Source organism: Xiphophorus couchianus, chromosome 1 (assembly GCF_001444195.1).
Source record: "Xiphophorus couchianus chromosome 1, X_couchianus-1.0, whole genome shotgun sequence".
NCBI classification, from domain to species: Eukaryota; Metazoa; Chordata; class Actinopteri; order Cyprinodontiformes; family Poeciliidae; genus Xiphophorus; species Xiphophorus couchianus.
The window spans coordinates 22,933,449-22,959,254 of record NC_040228.1 but is presented as its reverse complement, the minus strand read 5'-3'; the positions used below and the strand labels follow the sequence as shown (position 1 = coordinate 22,959,254).

The window sequence follows — 25,806 nt, the reverse complement described above, 5'->3', positions numbered from 1 at the left end:
CTTTTTTTTTTTTCTGCAACAAGCATTCACCATGCTGAGGTGAGCAAGTCTCCATCTGGTATATTTTATGATTGGGCTAATCAGTGAACAGAAAAAGAAGCTGTGAGCAATTATGTCAAGGAAGTGAAGAAAGCCATTCAGTCCATATTAGCCATGCTTTCAAATATTGAATTAACATTAACAGCCACCTCGTTCGGATTGCCACTGCTCTTTTCGCAGTGGAGGATGGTAGTTTACTGCACAGGCAATTTTTGGTAAGCTTCTTAGAGTTGAACTGGTGCATTACATACGTCAAAGCATTAGCGATTGGGTAAAGGTTAAAACATCAACAGCATCCACAGCTCCAGGAAGAAATCGCTTTTCTATAACCAAGTCCTGAGTTTGGTTTTTACCAGGCTACTCCCAAGGTAAACGCTGTGTTGCTTCCTGCAGTCATTCCTCCATGCTGATTTCTGGATCCTTCACTTCAATAAGAAACCTACAATAAATCTCTGGATCTTCATCTTAATAACTGACAACCTAAAGGCACCTCTTCCTTATCACCTTCATCCTTCAAACTGACTTGTCCACCCTCCATCGCTCTCACCGTTCGACCTGTTCCAAGCCTCTGTTGCTGTCACTGTATTGACCAGTTCCAAGCATGCCAATCCTCCATCTCTCCACCGGCTCCAGACCTGCAAGGCAGACCTACACTCTGGATTTCACTCATTCCTCCTTGGCATTCATCCATTTAAATCAACCAGTAAGATTCTCCTATCATTACAACTACTATATTCTTCCTCTTTTGCTCTTTTCCTCACAGTTCTCCCACTTCCCCATGTTCCAAGCACCACCCAGCCCATGGCAATCACTTTATTCATTATCATTGAAATCAATACGCCTGTTTATCTCCTGAGAGTTAGAAAAATGCCTAAACGGTTTTTTTCCAAGCATCCCCGTTTCTCCTATTGTCTATTGTCTTCCGTAATACTGCATATATTTTACAATAGAACCTGACAAACATTATGCCAATTTATTATTCAGCAAAAAATGACTGTTATTCAAACCATTTAGCTTTGATACAAAGCATTAAATCACTATATTTTTCAAACTATTTAGCTTTTTGCTTGTCACTATAGTATCTTATTAAAACTTACAATATAAGATTATATCTGTCTACATATGAAAGTATTACTCAGGTTTTACTTGGGCTAGTCTGTCGAATTATAACACCATAGAAAGGACATAAGAAACTGTATTTATTTGCACATATTAATCTTCGTTCTTAAATTTATGCCAACTGGGCACAAATAAATTGAAAGTGTTATATTTGGATATAAACACACACTTCCTCTATAACTCTTTTTATGCTGCCCTTTCTGCTGTTTTCTTGTATTATTTTGCAAACAAGAATATTTTGCCATATTTTTTGTACAACAGCACCCATAAGTCTTGGCAATACTATCATCAGAGAGAGATGGAAGGAACGACAGACAGACATTTTACCCACGATAATTAGCTGTATAGCCTGCACTGGTCTAAGCAACATAAATGGAACATTGTTTGACTGCAGCTTGTATTGGTGCAGCTTGATTATGCATTAGTATTTTAACTTCCCTCTCATTTAAAACACAAAGTAGCAGCAGCTTTAACTGACATTTAAGGCCAACAGATGCGCAATAAATTAACTCTGGATAGATATATAATTCAAGTGGCATTTATGGTTTTCTTACTTTTGATATTTTCACTGCTACATTATTGTAGGACAGTTAATCCCACACAAAGAAAACACTGACTGATCATCTGAAAAAGCTAGACTTTTAGCTGCTTCTATTCACTGGTGCTCACTTTTATGGAATTAGTGCATAAGGTAATGAAATGAAAATAACTTTCTCACAATTGTATAAAAATAACAAAGTAGGCATTTTTAAATGTCCTGAATTACATGAAATGCATTGCAAGCTTTGATAGACAGAAACCAGAAAAAAATCACTTATCTCCAAATCTTGCTTGTATTATCTAAAGAAAAAAAGTTCAAAATATTGCTTAGAAACTCTTCAGTTGCAGTTTATTAAGCCTTTTCAGAATTGTGATTATTCAAATTTTTCCTCTTGACATTTCCCTCATGACAAAGGATGCAGTAAGCAACCCTCTTTTCCAAAATTTGCATAATCTTCCTGTCATCTCAGTGCTGTTGTGTGCTGTCTCTGCCCTTTCCACTTCTTGCTCTGCCTCAATTGTCATTTAAATATGAACCTGATTAATTACAATTCAAAATTGTCCATCCAATTAATTTTAGATGGCAATGCTACCGTCAGTGTCTAAACTTAGAGAAAGAAACACATGCCATAGAAAAATGATTTGCAGGCTGGAGGCTTCTTGTTCTAAACTTGATAAGACAGAAAATAGCACAGTGTACACACTTTTTTCATATTTGCTTCTTCAAGTATACATATGCAATTTATATATTTTGCAGTATTACCCACTGAACTTCAATGGTTTAAGAATTCCAACATGAAACTAAAAAAAACATCACAGTACTTTTCAGAATTTTAAAATAAATGTGTCAGCCTCCATTATTGAAGAGGGCTTCAAGCTTTAATAAGGACACTGGGGGCTCAGCAACATTTCAGAGAGACACACAAACAGTATAAAATCTTCTGCCGGACCAGAGACTTTCATGTCAAAGACACTCTAAAATTTCAAAGGTGACAAAAAGGCAGACATCATGCTGGAAGACTGCTCTAACCCTCTTGTAATCATTCTCCATAATGGCACTTCAGATGTAATCCCAAGGGGCTATTTGAGAGAGGGAAAAGACCTAAATGAAAACACAAGTTTCTGGAAACGACGTGGTGTGTCAAAGATTGTGGCTTTCAGTGATAGCAGCAGTTGCAGATTATATATGGCTTTTTGAAAAACTGGCCACACGCTAATGCTTTTTCAGCACAAACAAATTCAGGGACTGACATACTTGAGATACCCATGCAAACAGGTTTTGTGTTTGAACACGGCCAAGCAGTAATCATCTAAGCCTGTTCTCCCTTTCTTTCATCCTCTCTGCTGAGAAATCTGTTCTTACCCAGTTTAAACAAGCTATTAAAGAGGCAGATGCTGCTTGCTCTAATTCTAGTCTCACAGTATAGTATATTGTTGAGATTAGATGTTTACATATGGTACAAAGAGACATATTCCTGTTTTCTTTTTAATTATTATTATCGAAAATTAAATCAGCCTTGTTTTCTAGATGACATATTTTAGAATGGTTTCATTTCACCAAAGAAGTTTACGCAGCTTTCCTTGTTATTTGGGAGAGAGAATTACCTTTTAACTGTAAGTCTTACGCCCAATATTTTCAGAATCTTTTCATAATCTTCTCATAATAGTTTGTGGGAATTTCGGTCCATTCCTCTTGACAGAACTGGTGTAACTGAGGTTTGTAGGCTGCATATACAGTACTTTTCCAGTTGTGCCCAGAAATTCTAACCAAACATTTTGACTAGCTTTTACAAAATTGTGAGAAAGGAAAACGCTGGATTCACAAAAGTGGTTTGCCAGAAGTCCATAACCTTACTCAGCAGTTCTGCAGCAATTGCTGAGACTTTATTGTTCAGAAAATGTAATAAGGAATAGAGAAAATTGAGTAGATTGAAACATATGTTGTGAATGATAAATGATAAATGGCCTGTACTTGTATAACACTGTATCAAGTCCAGAGGATCCCAAAGTACTTCAAACTACAATCGGTCATTCACCCATTCATGCACTTTCACACACTGATGATGGCAGGCTATTGCATTGTAGTGGTGCCCTGGGACAGACTAACAGAAGCAAGGCTGCCATGCATTAATACAATCGGGCTCTTTAACCACCAGCAGCAGGCAAGGCGGTTGAAGTGTCTTGCTCAAGAATGTAAAGACAGACACATGGACATAAAGCATGGGCTTAAACCAGCAATCCTCAGATTACGGGACAAATTCCTACCACCAGTCTCTACCATCGCCATTGTCCCATATGACTCAAACAGAATACAAAGACCAGGCACCAGGACAGACTGAATTAAACTGTCCTACACTCTTAGAAACTCCAAGGAAAAAGAGGGTAAGAAAGTGGATTTTGCATGCTATTTAAAATCCTACATTTTGAACTCAAATGTTGTGAATTAACCTACCAGAAGCTTACAAAGCCATAACATCACTATGGCTTTGCTTTCCATAAATATATGGAAGTATCGTAATCTTACTATATATTAACTTCTGAATTAATTCCTTTTCTCTCTTATTATTAATAAAACAAGTTTGGTAATGATAGATCATCTAAAACTCTAAATGTTTAGTCTCATTTCATACCATACAATTAGAAAAAGTTATGTCTTTTAATACAGCACAGACATCTAGCTCCAATTGTATTGTTTCAAAGTATATTGTCAACATTATCTCTATATTCTTAATTTTAAGTAGCGCAAGAAAAAATGCTCACGTCTAGTCAAATACAGCAGTTGACCTTTTGTCAAAAACATTTTAAGAATCAGAAGACAGAGTGGTCTTTCTATTTTCAGTTTTTAGAGGTTACAAACTTGTCAGTCACAGCTGTCAAAGCAGTTCTATTTAAGGAAACATTTTACATCAGCCCCCTTAGTTGTCTTAATTGCTCTTCCTTCCCTTTGACTCCAGAGGAGGTTATTTGCAACATCCTCAATGATATTGACTACCTCATGAAATACTTCACAGTCACTCCACCAATAGGCAGTCTGAGCTAATGTATAGTTTACTAATATAAATGTAAGATGCCAGATTATATTGTCAATGAGACCTTGTGCTATACCCTGTACAAGCACTCTGATTCAAATGCCATCATGAAGAAAATGATAACCTAAGCTCAACTCCAGCTGCTTTCAGCTTACTTTCAAAGAGATTACTAATATTCCTGAAAGTGTGCCTGTGTTTGTAAATCAAACCAGCTTTACTAAATTGCCTCTGCTGGCAGTAGGTACAGAATTTGATGAAGTAGCTTGTTCCAATTAAGAGTTTTTGACGTTAATCGGGAGCTGTTTCTGCTCTTTCAGGGTTCTCGTTCTCTGCTACATGTGTAAATTGCTACATGGTAGTACAAACTCAGGAAGAAAAGTTTTCCTATTGCATTTTTGACACTTACTGGCATTCTTCATAATTATGTGTAGGAACCATTGAAATAACTCTATTTTTATGGAGTCACAATCTCATACAAAAGAAAAAAATCTGAAAAACCCACCCATTAATTTAAGTGGTCAGAACTCTGGTTAAGCCACTACAAAATGGTAACAGTTCTTTCAAGCTGAAGAAACATGTTGGTAAAATGAAAATATTTCTTTCAATTTAAATCTACCAGGGGATGAACAATTTTGGCTCAACTGTGTTGTTTCGTTTAGAATCTTTTTGTATCTTCACTAAAAACTGACATATTTGTTGTTTTTTTTTCCATTTAACATTATCTATGACAATTATTTATTGTCTTTATATATTTACATTGAAATGTAATTTATGGTTTTTAATTTACTTTTAGTTAAGAGTTCTTTTTACAGATAGTTGTAGGGCACTACATTTCTGTTTATTTTTAATATAAAAATAAACCATGTTCTAATAAGTAATTTTACCTTTCTTTTATGGCAAGGTTTAATAAGATGGCATTACGAAAATATGTTTCAAGGCAATTCACTGTTCTTTATTTGAAATACATACACTGCTTTTCCAAACTCAAAAGATATTTTTGAGTTTGCCTCTGCATCCTGTTTAACAAGTAAATTTTAAATGTTTGTCATTTTTGTACTGACCAAAATAAATGGTCATATATATATATATATATATATATATATATATATATATATATATATATATATATATATATAAACTAAAGGATGGAATGTTCCCGGATATCTTAAAGGATGTTTGTCCAATAAAAGACAGCTTTATTTCAACTATTTTTTGCGAGTCTTCATCCAGTAATTGTAGATTTGCAAATGGATATTTTTTCATTCGTAACAAAAGTGACACAGCTTTTTGTGGAGGGGTCAGACGGTGGCATCAATCCTCTAGTTGGTCAGAAATCTCTGTGTTCACTGGGGTTGAAAGGATATTATAAATATCTTGTGGCTACACACTCAGATGCAGTGTTAATCAAATCAACATCCCAAGTTGGCAGTTTAAGCCTGACCAAAACCTGCTCTTTTCCCCACATAAAGCAGCAATGCATGCAGCGGCTGTGACATTCGGTGGGCGAGACTGCAGCTCAGTATGGCCTTTGGCTGCCTAATGAGATGGAACATTTGGCCACTTCTGAACTGGCTGTTTCATTATAAGAGCAGACAACTGCAAACCCCATTTAGCAGCCAAATACCTGGGGTTTTGATTATGACAAAGCTGCATGTTTCCCCCATGTGCCTGTCACATTATCAATCAAAGCCAGTGCAAAATTTAGAGAATTTACTTTTCTCTTTCTTTTTTTTTATTACTTTTTTTCTCTAGTTGTCAAATTAAGAAGAGTTGGGGACAGGCTGATTTGACACATAAGTACACGTTCTTCCTTAAACTGAGAGGATGTGAAAGCTTCATTGTTTTCTCCAAAACAATGATTTTCTATGTGTGGTTGTCAGTCTAAAACATGCTGTCTTTTATTCAATTTTTTAAAAACTGTTGTTCATGTGGTTTAATCAAACGACAGCTGACTAAGCTCTGTTTCTCAGATTCTTGACAAAATGCTGACAAAATGCAGGAGCAAAAATGGCTATCAGAATCCACATTAAATATCAGCAATGACAGATATTTATCTTTGTATATTTGAAGATTCTAAACTAGAGACACTTTGTGTTTGCAGTTCATATTTATCTTGACAACTCCCTCCTTCGTTTCCCTAACATTTAGTACATCACACTCGGCTGGGGAGAAGCTTGTCTGATTTACATGCTAAAAATTGAAGCACTAGTCTAACAGGACCCAGAGGCATACTACTGTACTTCCACATTGCCAATATCAGATCTGTGTCTGTTCCCATGATAACTTCTTTTGCCTGCATTAGCACAAAATAAGTTTTTTAGGTCATAATATTAAAGCCCAAGTAAAATGTATCTCTTAAATTTATTTGAAGGTGCTTAGAAAACTGAAATTTAGCGTACATGTAAAACACTGAATGATGGAAACTCACACTGCACTCAACCCCGATAACACCTTTCCCATAGTGAAACTTGGTGGTGGTAGCATCATATTGTGGAAATCATGTATTTCACATGCAAACACAGTGCAAAATGCAGGACTCTCTAGGCAAACAACTTGTTGAAAAATGCTCTTCATGTTTCTCCCTCATGGTGGCCTATCAAATTAAATCTCTGAAATAAAATGAAAATGTTGTCTCTACTTTAACTAAATTGTGATAATACTTTTCAGAACAATTACTATATCTTCTAATGGAGTATATCTGCAATATATACTATGTATTTTTTCCCAATAAGGTAAAAAGGCCTGTCAGAGTAACACAAATACTCTGAAACAATCTAAAATATATACACTTTTGATTTCAGGAAAATAGTTGAGGTCATCAGGTCCTAAAGCAGGTAGACAGTGGAAGCTTGGAGTAAAATCCTATCTGTGCTCACTGTTGATTAATTCAAATGCCCTTCAGATATTTGACCAAAAGAAAAACAGTAGTTGCAGAAAACATGAGTTTAGCCCAAAGCAAAAGTAAATAAGTAAGAGTACAGCAGTGTGGGGAAAAAAAGAAAAGCATTTATTGCAGAGAGATTGTGAAAAAATAATATTAAGTTTAAGTACCGGTACATTGTTTTAATCAGAAACAAGCAGCTTATATTGACATATTTAGAATTCTATCATGACATGCCTGATAGGCAGTAAATTATTTTCCCTAGTTAATAAGATTTGAGGATAGAAAGATACTGAATGTAAAAGCTATGTTTTGGTAATTAGTAGAATCAGTAAATATGGGGATGGTTCATTAACATTTTCTTAAAGGAAAAGAGTATCCTTCAATCTGTCCTGTGATGTTCTGCGTTATGTTTGTCTGTGAGGGTTGGCCAATAGGTAAATGAGCTGATTGCATTAAAGGACTCTCCAGGAGTAAAGTTGGCGTTTCTCCAGGATAATGATGATGGGCAGCAGCTTCAGGCTGCCAAGCATGAGGAGTTGCAGTGGCACAACGAGTACTGGACTTGTCATTAGCAATTACTCTCAGCTACAGCAAGGGTCTGGGGTCAGAGCAAGTGTGGGTCGGCGGCCTGCTGTGCCAAACTGAATGTATTCCACACGCTGGATCATCTATTCTGTATTATTTTGACGCCATAAGAAAACTTTATTTCCCTTTCAGCCTGTGGCTTTTTTCCTAGGTTTGGAAATCAAGTTCATGTCCCTCATTCCATCTACTGCAGAATCTACAAATGCGCAATGCATAGTTTTTAACTGAACAGAGCTACAACGTGTGGGAAGGAACTGGAGCTTCACCTGTGAGCAAAAGTTTTAAACCATTTCTAATTTATATTTTGCAATCACCAAAGGAGACCTTCTCATATAATATTTTAATTTGTTCTTAAAATTATAGGGTCGTGCCTAAAACCTGTCTAAAGTTGCTGACAGTTATATGGGAAAACGTAAAAAAAAATTTTTTTAAAGTATGCAATGCATAATAACATTGGTCTAGCCCTTGGCTTTTTAAATATCCTGTTAAGTGAAAAAAATGGAAATGGTAAAACATTTAATAGTTTTTTAACGTTAATTGTTTCATTGCAAATACTTTTGAATTATGACAAGGTCTTTAACATTTTTAAATGAAAGACCCAGTTTAAATCCACAATGGAGACGTTTCACCCCTACCTTGACAAATGTTCATTCACTGTAACCTCTGACAAACTGCTAAAAGTCTATTGAAATAACCTGGACAGTATAATAAAAAAAAATGTTGTTTTTTGTAGCTTATTTGTTATGCTATCAATGAAATAGTTAAAACATAATGTAGTTACAACAGCAATATGGAACAAATGGCAGTCAACCAAATTAGTATTATGTGAAGAAGCTTTGGATCAATAAAACTGCTTGAGATATCAATTTGTTATGTTTTAGTAAGCATTGAGCTTTGCTTATTTACATTAATCATCCATCCACCCCTAGTGGGGTCAGGAGGTGCTGGTGTCTATCTCCAGCTAACGTTCCAGGCGTGAGGCGGGGTTCACACACACACTCACACCTAGGGAGAATTTAGAGAGACCTGTTTTTGGACTGTGGGAGGAAGCCGGAGTACCCGGAGAGAACCCACGCATGCACAGGGAGAACATGCAAACTCCATGCAGAAAGACGCCAGACCAGGAATCAAATCCAGGACCTTCTTGCTGCCAGGCAACAGTGCTACCAACTGCGCCACTGTGCAGCCCTTTACAGTAATCATAGTATTAAATATTCAGCTTATATTATATATATATGAAAGATTAGGTAAGTTAACTTCCATAGTAGCTATGTAGATGGGATTTAAATAACATATCAAACAATAAAATCATCAGTGTGGCTCTCATAAGTTTGGAGACTTACCATCCTCTCTAGATTTTTGAATAAATGCGTCAACGCCACTTTCTCCATAGTTTCCCTCTGAAGCTACAGTGGAGACATAATTCCAGCGCATGGCTTTGACGATGTCAACCATAGCCTGAGCCTGGTAGGTGTCTGGGGGCACCACACGGGAGAAGAAGTCATAGCGTGTGTTATCACTCAGTTCCGGGGCTGTAGAAGCATAACTCACTTGAGGGATCTGTAGAACAAAAAGACGGGAGCAAAGAGACAGAGACGGTTACACATGGAGAAATATATGAACAGCAAACTTACCATGAATTAATTAAATATGCAGCAAAAGGGTTCTGCGTACACAAACATATTAACAATATGACACCTAACATCTGCTGAAATCTCTCAGCAACTCCTCTGTGGTTGTTCACCCTCTGGAGTTGTCACGTTTTAAATAGTCCTGATGATCACAGATTTAGTTCTTCTTCCTTAGGAGTATTTTTCACACCAGTCAAGCAACACTAATCTGCTCAAAATTCACTGTTTTCTCTAATATGATGTGAAATGTATTTGGTGTTGAAAATCTCTAATGCTGCTAACGCTGCATACCTGAGATGAAAAAAAAAAAAAAACACTCAGTAAAAACAAGACATTATTATTACAAGAAAAAAGACTTAAATCTTATTTTGCTTTGTGAAGATTAAAAAAGTATGTATATTATACAGCTTGGTTTGAGGAAAGTTTATGTTTTTCCTTCTACAAGCAAGTGCAGTTCTTTAGATTTATCTTTAGACACACAAACTATATCTAACAAAGGTACACAAACATACTTAATTTCTTACATTTTTATTGCTTTAGATTGTTATTTGTGGCTACTTTCTCTATTTACAGGAAATAATATTAGCTACCATAACTATGCAGATGACACACAGCTCTACATTACGATGTCACCAGGTGACTCAGAGCCCATCCAATCACTGAACAGATGCTTAGAACAGATAAATGTGTGGATGTGCCAAAACTTTCTCCAGCTGAACAGAAACAAAACTGAAGTTATTATTTTTGGACCTAAAGAGGAACGATCTAGAGTCAATGCACAGCTTCAGTTATTACAACTGAAAACCAGCGATCAGGCCCGAAACCTGGGAGTAGTGATGGACTCTGACCTGAACCTCCAGAGCCACATAAAGACAGTCACAAAGTCGGCCTTCTATCACCTGAAGAACATTTCCAGGATTAAAGGACTAATGTCTCAGCAAAATCTAGAGAAACTCATCCATGCGTTCATCTTCAGACGTATTGATTATTGCAACAGCGTCTTCACAGGTCTGTCCAACAAATCAATCAAACAGCTGCAGCTGATCCAGAATGCTGCTGCTCGCGTTCTCACTAAAACCAGGAAGATAGAGCACATAACACCAGTTTTAAAGTCCCTCCACTGGCTCCCTGTAGCTCAAAGAATAGACTTTAAAATACTGTTGTTAGTTCATAAATCACTGAACGGCTTAGCACCACAATACATTAAAGATCTGCTGTTGTTGTATCAACCTTCCAGACTTCTCAGGTCCTCTGGTTCTGGTCTGCTCTGCATCCCCAGAACCAGAACCAAACGAGGAGAAGCAGCATTCAGCATCTATGCACCACAAATTTGGAACAAACTTCCAGAAAACTGTAAAACAGCTGAAACACTGACTCCTTTTAAATCTCAACTGAAAACCCACCTGTTTAGAATTGCATTTGAAATGTAATCAATTACAAATGTATTGATGTAACTTGACTTAATGATTGATTCTATATTGCATTGTGTTTCTGTGTTTGTAATGATGTAAAGCACTTTGAAATGTCTTGCTGCTGAAATGTGCTATACAAATAAAATTTGATTGATTGATTGATTGATTGATTTATGATCTATATTATTAAAATCTCTTCATAGTTTAGAAATAGATAGTTTTTTATTTGTTTTCCACAAAGTGATATTCATAAAACAGTCATGTTTCTGCCTTCAGGTTGTTGGAAAGGAGGCTTTGACCGATTGTTGATCTAGGGAAGGATGGCAGGTGAGTGATGTCACTGCTTCTCAGTATGGAAAATGTTCATTTAAAGTGGTTTGGGCATCTGATTTGAACGTCTCCTGAACACCTCCCTTCCAGTTATGTCCCACTTGGAATAAATCCTATTCCAGACCCAGAATTCGCTGGAAGTTTTCATTATGATAAGTAGAAGACAATAGACAAATGGATGAATGGATTAACAGTAAGAGTAGCTTGCTTTAAGTTATTGTTCATTTTATTTGTTTACTTGTGCTGCTCAGCCTCTGTTGGTTAATCCATCTAAGGAAACTTTACCAACCGAGGATTTTGCTTCACCAGTAGTTTTCTCTACAAGCAGTGGGCTGACTGCTGTGGGAATAATAACATCCTTTCCACTGTGCCTCACTTCACACAGCAGAGGCCTTTGATGTGATCAGCTGCTGCCCTGCACTGATCCTGCAAGCACCGCTAAAGCCTGTGTTGGGAGCACAGCTGTTCAACGTTTGCCCGTGACCTTCTGCTCTGTACACTTCCTTTAAATCCAGCCTCATTTTGATTTTAACTGCAGGAACCCTTAACAGCAGATCTTCTGGGAGAAAAATATTCAAATATTCAAAATATTCTAAAACATAAACAACATATTAAAATATGTGTGCATGATTGCTGGTTTCATAAGCTAGCCTATCAAAAGCAGACTTTTTTGCCTAATCAACTAAAAAAAAACATACTGTGTTTTAATGGATGAAGAAAGGGTTACCTTTTAGCCATATGTTCTTGTTTTTTTCTTGAAATTGTATTTGTTCTTGTGCACTGAGGGTCCAAATCCTGCTGACCACCAGTGATAAGCTGATTGCACATTCATACTGAGGTGCATCTGAACCCTGAGTTATCTAGACTGAGAGTTGGGAGAACTTTCACTCGCTTCACATTGTGTTTCATTAACTCCTGGAAGCAATGCAAGTGTTAACTTTTCTAATAGCGCCTTGACGTCATGAAGCTGAATCCAGCAGGATGTAAGTGAAGTGTTGCAGAAAGGTGTTTGTAAGGTGTTAATGATGTCTCCTTTTATTTCAGTTCTCTATCACACAGTAAAATGAGACTTTTAGCCATTTACACCTATATTTCACTTTTTCAAATTGTTTCTCAAAGTGATATTGCCATGTTTGTTAATTTCACGACTAAAAATATTTCCTTTAAGAATATAAAATCATTTTTTATGCATCAAGTAATTTTTTAATGTGTATCTTTTTCAAACCTTTTTAAAAGAAAATATGGAGACATTGCTGACATTTATTTAGCTTTTTCAGACATTCCAGGTGAGTACTAAAGTGATTCCTTCCCTACAGGGAACACATTGTTATCAGTATGTCACTGCTTCGGGTTTGTTTTTGTCAGGATCTTGAGTTGTTTTGGGTTCAAAGTTTTAATTCCTTATATGTTCTCTGTTATTTTTATTAGATCAGTCTTGCTTTTGTTCTTCTGTCAGCCTGTTTACAGTCATTTTAGTTAGGGCTATTATTTATTCCATGTGCTTAGTTTTGTGTCCTTAGATTTGATTTCCCATTTCCCCTGTTTGGGTTTACTCCTCCTTTCTCTTTTGTGTCCTCCATGTTACCCATTCTCTATGGCACTTGGGTTCCTGTGCATTCATCCCAGGTTTGGTAAATGTTTTCCTGAATTTCATTGATTAAGACTTTATTTAATAATACTACTTTATTTAATTATGCTCCTTTGGATTTGACTTTCTTTTTGATCCTCATCCACACATCATTACAGTTTTGACTTTTCCTAAATTGGACATGTTAGCAATATCTAAGTACAGAAGGATTCAAGAGGTATCCTTAGACACAAGTCTGAGTCCCACATACTTTTTCATGTGGTAGAGCCAAAGGATTTTTTTTTTTTTTTTGCCATATGCGTTAGGACAGAAATTGGAAGAAGTTCATATAGACTACTTGACATGTCTCTGATCCTGCAAGTCATTATACATTTCTCATGACTACTAGTTATGTTATTAATGGACAATATCTCCTTTGCATTTTGGCTCTTCTGTCCCCCCGAATATACTGGACATGCCCTGCCTCCACCAGCAATAATCTGTCTGTTAATATTAAACCCTATTCCCTAAAATACTTTACCACCATTGCTTCCGGAAGTAACTAATCTCCTTACTAGAATTTGGCAGGAACAAATTCTAGAATTGGATTTGCTATTTTTCATCCCTGTTGGCTCACAGTTTGAGTCAAACTGACCTGTTTTAACCTAGAAGTGAATGGCTTGGAAGTGGACTGTGTCAAACTAGACAAGAAATTGTCCCGACTTTAGCTAGCCAGACAAACTTTAGACCATAATTCTGCCCAGGTGGAACCTAGGTAGTATTTAGTAGCATTAATAGTAAAGAACAATCTTCAGCAGTATACTATGAATAAACAAAAGCTAATTATTGTTCAATTGTTCAGTGTTTTCATGTTTTTTTCTTAATCACAAAAATCTAGAATATTTTTTTATTTTATAATGATCTTGATTTTGATTAAGATTGTGATTAAAATTATGATTGAAAATGTTTAATTCTGTTAAATTGCATTTCATGACTATTCGCTATTCTTGATAACACATGTGGGAGCTGGACTAAATACACTTTGTTCTTTCCTCTGGTTTAATCTACTGCCTGCAGCAGTTTATGTGGGGCAAAATAAACGTGCATTGACAAAATGTTTACTGCCTGGGCTAGCATAATAACTATGACCAAAAGTGGCATCACAGCTCCCCTGATTGACAGTATCTCTGTCAATCATTTCTCTCATAGACTTAAAAGAAATACCAAAGATAAAACACAGTCATGTCAAGTGTGAATCTTGACAATTGCTTGACAAAATTACTTTATTCTTATAGGCAAACCAGTGATAATATGGTCATCTTACAAGCTGTTTAAACTGGAGCTGAAGTAGTGGGACTTCCAAATGATAAGTCTTTGTAGATCTGCCACAATATACAATATTCCGCACCCTTTTCCCACAATCCCTTCACAAAAGTCTATTCAGAATTTCTTTCTAATGCACAACTCCATTCTAGCACTGTCTATTTATTTTAATTGGGTTTGGGAAATAAGTGTAATTGCTGCGATGTGAGTTTCACGTAGATATTTGATGGAGTTTAAATATTCTTACAGTATCCTTTAAATAATTGTGCTTGTTTAAAGATTCACTGAGTCCAATTGGCACTGCATTAGTGCAGTGGTAATGGTGCTGATTAGAACTGTAAAGAAATATTATATATCTGCACCATTGGTAGAAAAAGCTCAGGGCTTCAATGAGACTTTGGATATATTGCAGTAAATGTCTCCAGAAAAAAATGTGTGGTGTTAATATGTGAAAATTACACAAGTTCTACATAAACTACAGTACAGAGAGAAGGAAAGAGAGAGAAAACTACTTTTACAATATTTGGTGCAATAATATCTATTTTCAGTCCCACTGAGTGAAAGCTGTTTAATTTCAAAAGGTGGTTTCCGATAGGTTAATTTCATACCTTGGCAGTCATCTCCAAACAGTGACTGTCTAAGCAAAGCCTAGCAAGTGGTGCCAGTGGCAGAATGGATGACACATATCTGTGAATTATCATGAATTATCGTATTTTAGGCATTCCAGAATTATCCAAAATGACCAATATAATCACTGCTCTTTTTTCTACTGCAATGGGCCTTCCAGCCAAAGAGTCTGTCCACATCCTGGTCTTTACACAGTCACTATTCTCTGAAACAGAAACCTCAGCTTCCAAAATGCTGTTTAGAGATGAGTCCTGTCTTCCTCCACGGTAAATGTCAAATTTGAGATTGGTCCATAAGTTCTCAGTTGTGTTTAGGTGAGGTGAGGAAGCTGGTAAATACCGTGGCCCCTTTCTGTGCCATGAACCTCCGTCTTTATTACAGCTTGAAGGACAAATCTTGCAGAAACTGGCTGATCCAAGGGTTGTAAATAATATTGCTTTAATATCACTATAAATGTACAGCAATTTCATACAGGAGCCTAGAGCTGCCACCTGAGCAAATGACAAATAGAGCTATATAATGTAAAAAGTTTCTTATTTTAGCAATATATTTTTCATTTTTCAATATATTAACAATAGCATATTGCTAGTACAATATGCTATTATGGTATTACAAGATAACTTTTGTTTGGTGTTAATGTACAATAATTGGTATGTCCCACTCCAATCATATCATCTATGGTAGTCAATCTGACCAGAAAATTGCAATTTAAGTTAATTCCATTTACACAGACACAAAAAGGACAGACCAGTGGTACACAGCAAGTCTTCCTGCTCAGTCACATACATCTTCATTACACTCTGCAATATCCAAGGTGAGACATCAAGGTAAACTCTGATCATCCTGTTTTGCAGACAGGCAATGAGGTTTATGTGCTTTCTCTCCAGTAGCGGTTTTAACAATACCAGTGCTATCAGGCCCCATGTAAAAAAAAAAAGGCTGCTTGCTCTACAGCTTGCTTTGACCTGGATAGTAGCAGCAGAGTGAATCTGCTGAGTCACAAAGCTGTTTAGATCTATAGACCCATTGTTCCTGAGATCAATCTAATGAGAATAAAGAGAACAACACAATCTCCATAGAGATGCTTTTGCTAGGAAGCAAAGTCCAATAGGAAACAACAGGTGTTAATTTAATGATTTTTCAGGACTCACTGTTTACAGTTCAAAGCGAGTGTTCCCGTTTGTCCTCAACAGCCGATTAGATGAATTTGTATTGCACTTTAACAGCTGTGTGTCTTTGTAAAAATGTTAACAGTAAAACAGATCAATAGAACTGCACAAGCAGAGAGCCATAACGTTCTTGTCTTTAATGTGCTTGCTTCAAACGTAAGTTAACATGTGAAAAGGTGGTAAATGTATCACATAAAGTATGAGTCTAATTTATTGAGTAAATTCAATTTTTTTTGTCATGTAGTGTCCAACTTGAAGGGCATAGAGTTATAAAACTGCCATGATTAAACCTGGCAGAACCTAACTGTGCTAATCACTGGAATGCAGTTAGTTTCAGAAAATTAACAAACATAATATAAACTTTATAAAATATACAAGATTTACTTCTTAAACATTTATTAAGCTGTTTATTGTACTGCTCATAACTCATCCTCTTCATTCTCTGCCTAATTCACAGAGGATTCATGACAGACATTAAAAATATAAAATTCAAGTTCCAATCAACAGAAAGAAAACTAAGGCAGAGAGCACATCAGCTACACAGCAGTTTTAAATCAGCAGAGCTCATCCTTTGGTGTTTATGCTTTTACTACAGCTTGGAAGTCTTTATAGATTCAAGGAACGCAAAAGCCCCAGACAGGCAGTGTCAAACTTTTCTGTCAACAAATGCATTTATTGTTCCATAAGGGACGAAAGACGCATCGAGAGTATTTTTCAAAAAAATATAAAAAGGTTTGCCAATGCTCCTGGTGTCGGATCACAGTGAAAGTCTATTGTAACACTGAACACTTATGAAAAATGTGGCTGTTTTGCATGCAAAGTGGGTTTTGTATATCAGAGTTAAGCTGTGTTTACTGTCATCCCCTCTTCAGCTGAAAGTCTACCATATTTAACCATCAATGTTATACAATAGTTATTCATTACAATTCTATGGAGTGGTATTTCAGGGATACTATATTTTGGTAGTTTGATTAAGTGCTTTTTGCATGACAGTTGGGACTATACTATGTATAAAGTCCATGGTAACCAAGCTTTGGCTATAATCTGAATGTGACAAACTGGCAGATTTATTACATATAACACACTTTTAATTGCAGCTCTACATGTTTCAAGAGGAAAAATGTTGTTTCCTATTTTCTTATCTCTTGGAATCATTTTCTTAGAAATATTTAGCATATATTATCTTATGTTTGCTGTGTTTGTTGTGTGAAGTTATTTTGTTGTACAACAGCTCCCATTCTTCTGTGAGTTCATCAGTTCCTGCATTGTAGCTACAGAAGGAAACAAACAGGAACTGAACTTAACCGCCTGCAGAAGGACGCAAACAGGAACTGAACTCTGCACTTTGCACTATGTCAGCTCGTAGGTGCAACACGCCTGTGACTCAAGAGAACAGAAGAAGAACAGAAGAAGCAGCAATTAACTCAAGATACCAGAACAGAAGAAATAGCAATGCTTTGTAATTAGCTCAAGAAAACAGAATAAGTTATGTAACTAGGGACCACTCTAAGGAAATAAAAAGAAAGGGTTCGGCAGAGCGTGCTTCAGAATGGTGGGAGATTGTAACTGAATCACACTCCTGTCCGTTCTCCTTGCAACAAGTAAATCTAAAACTCTCTTGTCTTTCTCCTATTTGTGTGGTGTTTGAATGTTTTAGGTTGTTTGAACCTGACACATTTTCAATTACAGGTTAAGAAAGCTTCTCCATTATATTAACATTTGGTCCAAGTCAACATATTTAGTAACCAATTCAGGTTAAAATTCCCTACAAGTTATAAATATATATATATAGGTGTAGTGCATAATAATGGGGCATTGGAAACACTAAGAATTGGATTTTGTTTTCCTGTATCGGATGACAGTTGCCTGAGAAACCACTTTAGGCTTCCATCTGTTTCTCCTTCCTCATCATGGCCTTGGAACAATCTGAACCATTACACAGATTGTGCATTCATTACTTGCAAATAAAACTATGATTGCAGGTCATCCCATTGCCCAGATTCTCATTTATAATCTTGTAATATCTTTTGCTCCTTTGTGCATTGGACTTTCTATGTTTAAAATTTATTTTCTTCCTACTTCACTGATGAGTGTTCAAATAAAAAAAATTGTTTTAATCTGTTTATTTGAAGTGTGAAAATATTTTCTTATGTGGGAGTCAAATAAAATAAACTATATAAGCCAGGCATGTGAAACAGAAAGCCAATTTATGGATGTTCAAACAATTTTAGGAAGAATTGAAATCTAAACAAATCAAAATTTTAGGTATGCAGGGCTTTATAAAGTTACAAAAAAATGGAGTATCTGTGTATTTTTCCCCCCTTTTTCCAAATATCAAGCTGTAGTCAAGACACTATGCAGGATATGCATCTGACCCATAATGTCTTTAATTTCCAAGGCAGGTTTAGGTCTAGAACTCATTGGCTGTCTTGAGATTTACACTAGAACATTATGGTGAAGAACGCATTGGAGTCTAACTGTTTGAGTGAATCAGTGTTAATCTAGCTTTATTTCTTTATTTCTGAAAATGCACAATGTTTGATTTGGTTGTTTTACAATTTAGCAACCAGTGCCTTTGGATTCTATTATCTTTAATGTTCTTAAATGGGGTTTGCAAGTTGCTCCTGCTTTTCTCATTTGTTGCTAATTACTTGTGCATGTATTCATGATCATGAATGTTTGCACATGCAAAACCAGGAAGCTCAGAAGTCAGAAGGAATCCTTGCATTGTTGCAGTTTCCAAAGGTATTTTGAATCTATAAGTACTGTATACTAGTTTAACAGACAAACACTACTGCTAATACAAAAACATTGTTTTCAATTCACCTTTAAGATGAGATGTTGTATTTCATTTTCCTCCTCTTGTCACTTGCTCATTTTTCACTTTTTGCAAACCAAAATACAAATTGTCTTTACACATGGATTAAATGTTTGACAGTCTCCAGCTCTCCTTGTTGGCTCTCCTGTTGTGAAAGCCACTCTGTCCTGATCCAACAATATTTTTTTTCCCAAGCAATAATTAATTTTACCATTGACAACTGTGATTAATTATCTCATTACAAATTAAATAACCTGTACTCACCATTGTTCTGCTGGGGGACTTCAACGCTCACGTGGGCAACGACAGTGAGACCTGGAGGGGCGTGGTTGGGAGGAACGGCCCACCCGACCTGAACTCGAGCGGTGTTCTGTTGCTGGACTTCTGTGCTCGCCATGGATTGTCCATAACGAACACCATGTTCAAGCATAAGGGTGTCCATATGTGCACTTGGCACCAGGACACCCTAGGCCGCAGTTCGATGATCGACTTTGTCATCGTTTCATCGGATCTGCGGCCGTATGTCTTGGACACTCGGGTGAAGAGAGGTGCGGAGCTGTCCACTGACCACTACCTGGTGGTGAGTTGGCTCCGGTGGTGGGGGCGAAAGCCGGTCAGACCTGGCAGGCCCAAACATGTTGTGAGGGTCTGCTGGGAACGTCTGGCGGAATCCCCTGTGAGACGGAGCTTTAACTCCCATCTCCGGCAAAACTTCGAACACGTCCCGGGGGAGGTGGGGGACATGGAGTCTGAGTGGACCGTGTTCCGTGCCTCCATTGTCGAGGCGGCCGATCGGAGCTGTGGCCGCAAGGTTGTCGGTGCCTGTCGCGGCGGCAACCCTCGAACCCGTTGGTGGACACCTTCGGTGAGGGATGCCGTCAGGCTGAAGAAGGAGTCCTATCGAGCCTTTTTGGCCTGTGGGACTCCGGAAGCAGCTGATGGGTACCGGCGGGCGAAGCGGCATGCGGCTCGGGCGGTTTGCGAGGCAAAAACTCGGGCGTGGGAGGAGTTTGGAGAGGCCATGGAGAAAGACTTCCGCACGGCTTCGAGGCGATTCTGGTCCGCCATCCGGCGTCTCAGGGGGGGGAAGCGGTGCAGCACCAACACTGTTTATAGTGGGGATGGTGTGCTGCTGACCTCTACTCGGGACGTTGTGGGCCGGTGGGCAGAGTACTTCGAAGACCTCCTCAATCCCACCAACATGCCTTCCACTGAGGAAGCAGAGCCTGGGGACTCTGGGTTGGGCTCTCCAATCTCTGGGGGCGAGGTCGCCGAGGTGGTTAAAAAGCTCCTCGGTGGCAAGGCCCCGGGGGTGGATGAGATCCGCCCGGAGTTCCTTAAGGCTCTGGATGTTGTAGGGTTGTGTTGGTTGACGCGACTCTGCAATATCGCATGGACATCGGGGGCAGTTCCCCTGGACTGGCAGACTGGGGTGGTGGTCCCCCTGTTCAAAAAGGGGGACCGGAGGGTGTGCTCCAATTATAGAGGGGTCACACTCTTAAGCCTCCCTGGCAAGGTCTATTCAGGGGTCCTGGAGAGGAGGGTCCGTCGGATAGTCGAACCTCGGATTCAGGAAGAGCAGTGTGGTTTTCGTCCTGGTCGTGGAACACTGGACCAGCTCTACACCCTCAGCAGGGTCCTGGAGGGTGCATGGGAGTTCGCCCAACCAGTCTACATGTGTTTTGTGGACTTGGAGAAGGCGTTCGACCGTGTCCCTCGGGGAGCCCTGTGGGGGGTTCTCCGGGAGTATGGGGTACCGGGCCCTTTGATACGGGCTGTCAGGTCCCTGTATGACCAGTGTCAGAGTCTGGTCCGCATTGCCGGCAGTAAGTCGGACTCGTTTCCGGTGAGAGTTGGACTCCGCCAGGGCTGCCCTTTGTCACCGATTCTGTTCATCACTTTCATGGACAGAATTTCTAGGCGCAGCCAAGGTGTTGAGAGGATCCGATTTGGTGGCCTTAGGATCTCATCTCTACTTTTTGCAGACGATGTGGTCCTTTTGGCTTCATCAGATCGTGATCTGCAGCTCTCGCTGGATCGGTTCGCAGCCGAGTGTGAAGCGGCCGGGATGGGGATCAGTGCCTCCAAATCCGAGGCCATGGTCTTGAGCCGGAAAAGGGTAGAGTGCCTTCTCCGGGTCAGGGGGGGTGTCCTGCCCCAAGTGGAGGAGTTTAAGTATCTCGGGATCTTGTTCACGAATGGGGGAAGAAGGGAGCGGGAGATCGACAGGCGGATTGGCGCAGCGTCTGCTGTCAAGCGGGCGCTGTACCGGTCCGTCGTGGTGAAGAGAGAGCTGAGCCAAAAAGCGAAGCTCTCGATTTACCGGTCGATCTACGTTCCCACCCTCATCTATGGTCATGAGCTTTGGGTCATGACCGAAAGAACGAGATCGCGGATACAAGCGGCCGAAATGGGTTTTCTCCGTAGGGTGGCTGGGCTCTCCCTTAGAGATAGGGTGAGAAGCTCAGTCATCCGGGAGGGACTCAGAGTAGAGCCGCTGCTCCTTCACATCGAGAGGAGCCAGTTGAGGTGGCTTGGGCATCTGGTCAGGATGCCTCCTGGACGCCTCCCTGGTGAGGTGCTCCCGGCACGTCCCACCGGGAGGAGGCCCCGGGGAAGACCCAGGACACGCTGGAGGGACTATGTCTCTCGGCTGGCCTGGGAACGCCTCGGGATTCCCCCGGAGGAGCTAGAAGAAGTGGCTGGGGAGAGGGAAGTCTGGGCCTCCCTTCTGAAGCTGCTACCCCCGCGACCCGACCTCGGATAAGCGGAAGAAGATGGATGGATGGATGGATGGATGGATACTCACCATGGAAATTATTCCAAATGAGGTTTGATAATGCTTTCAATTTTGAGCTGAACGACATTTGTGACTAATGAATGATTGCAGAAAGAACAGTGCTGTTGTTCATTACAGAAGTTTGACCAAAGCTCTGTCTAATTATATTGAATGAAATTAATTTAACCAACATTCACAACCATACAGAGGGTAATATTATCAACACCTGACTAACGAGATATTGCAAAACCTTATACACACAGTACTTTCTAAACACAATACAAGGTCTTAATACAGGAATAAACAGTAAGATGGTACTCTCCACAGAAAAACACAACGGAACCAAAACAGGACAGGACATTGTTTCCCTACCCAAAGGAATCAAATTGGACTGACAAAAACAAAGCACAAAGATACAGTACATCTAATTTTATCTGAGATTAGTAAAGATATTATAAGTGTCTCAAAGGGAACAAACAAGACAGTGTTAATTCCTAGTTTGTTCCATAAATATGAGAACACTCACTCCAGGCAACTTCCTGCTCCTGTAAGCATCAAATTAATTGTGTTTGCTTTACACTCCAGTAACCTCAAACCTTGTGCAATTTGGGAATTTGTTTAAGAAAAACAGTGGGTAAGTCAAATTATTTGTGGTACATAGCAATCTTCTTCTAAGAAACATTTAGGCTAACTGTATATATTTGTAATCTATGTTTGCAATTTAAAAATTGAGAAATTTAATGTGAGGATAAACAAAGGTATGTGCAGGATATAACATGAAACCAGATGTGGGGGAAAAAATCTGACATTAAATCAGACTATTTCCTGTTTTTATTATAGTTGGGATTACCAACATATGTTTTATTTGATAAATTCCAGAAAAATAAGTGACAGTATATTTTAGGTTTTTTTTTTATTACTTTCCTAATTTCAGATATCTACATAAATTTTCTCAGATTTCAGCAGCACTACCTTTTAGCTGAATTATTAAGGTTAAATGTTTTAGGTGCCCTACACAATTGTTTGCTGGAATTTTGTCCCTTTTCCTCCAAATAAAACTGAAAATTAATTCCTAGCACAACTTTTGTGTTCACCCGCATGATTTCTGCGAGAGTGAGATTAAGTCTGTGTGACTACCACTCCAGATTATTGACTTTGTTGTCATTAAGCCAACCTAAAGTTAATTTGATTCAATTCTTTGGATCATTGTACCCGAGCTTTAACTTCTTGTTTGTACCTTGACATGTTGCTCAATATTTTTGACATAATGTTCTTTTCTCATCCAAGTCGACAAGCCCCTTTTTCAGGAAATCTTGTCCACTCCTGAATCTAGCAAGTGGGTTGCATTCTCAGCTCATCCACTACAGGAGTTGTTCAAAAAAAGTATGAATTGTGAATACTTTTGCAAGATCTATATGACGTTCCATTTTGACGTGACCCACTATAAGTTTTACAGGTGGCCTCTGCACAATAGTTTAAATGCAGAGTAAGAGCCGATACTGCTAATACAAAGAACAAGTCTTTGTAAAGGTCTAAAAATCGTTAATTGTTGCAAACAGTGCTGGAAATATCCATACATTCAGACAATATACTTGAAAACTATCCTATTTATTCCATAATTTCTATTTATGTCCAGACTGGTCAATACAGAATAAATCAACAGTGAAAGTGATCTAACACATTCCCAGCAGCTTCTAACAAAGAACCATCGACCTGTGGCTGGTGTCACAGACCAATAAATGCAATTAAATGAAAAAGAATGAATTTGAAAAAATTCTAATTATACCACTTTCAACACTATAAAATTGTTTGTGTGGTTTTAAAGCCAATAATGTGATTTTGTGCACTGATTTTTATTTGTTCATGTATATCTCAAAGAGAACACCAGGAATCACTCCTCTCCTACTACAAAATATTTCTGTGATCTTCACTTCACCCCGTAACATGCAAATCCCAAGCAAATAACGTTTACAGATGAACTATTCACACCTCTAGGGTATCATATTTCTTAGTAAAAGCACCAGCTCAGCAAAAAGCAGCTGTAAATAAAAAGAGTTGCAGAAATAGGGAGGAGGGAGGAAGAGATGAGAGCTGATGGGCAACCGCAACCCTCTCCTTACAAGACAGTTCATTAAACACCTTTCACCGCCACCGTGGCACTGTGCCTAGAATGAAAAGCATGATGTAAGCACATGCAGGTCAGGGGGTCAGCCTGTTATAGAACCCACTGATAAATGCTGAGACAGGAGTAGCGAGTGAATGGCCACACAAGCAGCACACTGAGCTTATCGCAGCCACGGACTGCATCACATTTATCTTGAGACTACTTTATCTGCACCGAGAAACATCTGGTCATCTAACTCACTCTGTCAAATTTCTATCTCTGTACAGTACACTTACATTGAGGGATAGTAATGAAGCAGCAAGAGAATGAACATTGCAGAGGGAAAGCTTTCAGTAGAATTTCTGTGAGAGGTAATACATAGCGGTGCTTTGCCACTAACATCGGATGCCTGTGCTCTATTTTGCAGCGCTGTCAGATTTAAAATTTGATATCACTCTGAGCACTCAAATATGTAATTTCATTTATGTCTGGAACTAAAACACATAAAACACTAATGAGAAAGTCATCAGTCTGGCAAGGCTCTTATAGCATTTGTTGGGACAGTGTAATTAAACGACCTCTTTCTAATTACATTCCATATGACTCTAATTTTAAGTCTGGCAGGAGCCATATAGATAACTACTAAAAGGTTTGATAGAGTTTTCAAGAGCCGTACTAGTGTCAGAGGGCCAAACTAATTACCACCCTCAAGAGCAAGACAGTTTTGTGGGGATACTTTGTGATTGTTTGTCATACATACAGTATGTGTGACTGCAACTGATTTCTGCATGACCAAGCAGGACTAGAAAACAGGCTAAGAACTGAAGTAATTGGCTCGCTACCACCATCCAATGGTAATTTTTTTTCTTTTCATGACAAATGTGCAATAAAAGAAACTCGGCTCTGCAATGATGTAACCATTTCCACTGCATTATTTCACAAGAGGTTTTTAAAAAGCTCACTAAAGTAAAAAATAAAAAGATACCACAAGATGCACAGCAATCACTACAATCAGTTGGCGTTATATAGCAATACTGTATAGGGGATGTCTTTGGATGGGATAAAGCCAGTTCTATGACCGCTCACAATTTTTGTTTATGAAGCATTCCAGCTGTATTCTAATTTCCCCTGTACTTCTATTTTGTTTTGTAAATCTATGCGGTATTCTCAAATAAGACTGGAATGTTCCACTGCAGATTATAATTAATTTTAAACTTTTTTTTTTTGATGCCTCATGTGATGTGATAGCTTGTTTGTCTTTTTCCCAGAAGATAAATCTTTGATTAAATAATGTTTTACAGCATAATATCACAACAAACAAGAACACTGATGATCACACGTTGTTTCAGAGGTGAGAAATTATATCTCAATTGGGATTGGGCTCGTTTTTACAGAGATGTCTAGCTAAAAATAAAGATGTACTAGTACTGTATTTTTCTGACTTCTTCAGAAAATTAATGAAGAAAAGTTTGTGCTGATGTTATACTAATGTAAATAATTGACTGGCTGCAAAATGTCTGATTTAACTATACTTTGTTTTAACAACATAATGAAATAAATTAAAATCTAATGTTAAAAGCTCAGAGAAAAGAGTCAAATGAGAGTTGGCAGAACTACAGTTGTAGTTGGCAAAACAAAATAAAAAAAATCTCATTTTGGATCTTGTTCAATTTCATACTAAAAATCTTAAATCAAGATGCAGATGCAACAAATTTAGGTCCTCCCAGACACACCAGGGATAAGGATCCATATAGTGCTCATGCTGTGTCTCATCATGTATTTACACAATAATCATTCTTGGGCCCATACACTTTATCTTAAAAATTTCTTCGTTTTGCCAATTTAAAAAA

General features: G+C 38.3%; 1 protein-coding gene across 2 annotated transcripts in view; it reads right to left on the bottom strand.

Moving 5' to 3' along the window:
- Positions 1 to 25,806, bottom strand: part of LOC114146468 (metabotropic glutamate receptor 4-like) — a 180,424-nt gene that overhangs the window by 51,274 nt on the left and 103,344 nt on the right. For both annotated transcript variants that reach the window (XM_028020539.1, XM_028020529.1), the window contains exon 3: positions 9,540 to 9,756. In XM_028020539.1, the coding sequence (XP_027876340.1) occupies positions 9,540 to 9,756 (217 nt within the window). The remainder of the gene's footprint in view (positions 1 to 9,539; positions 9,757 to 25,806) is intronic.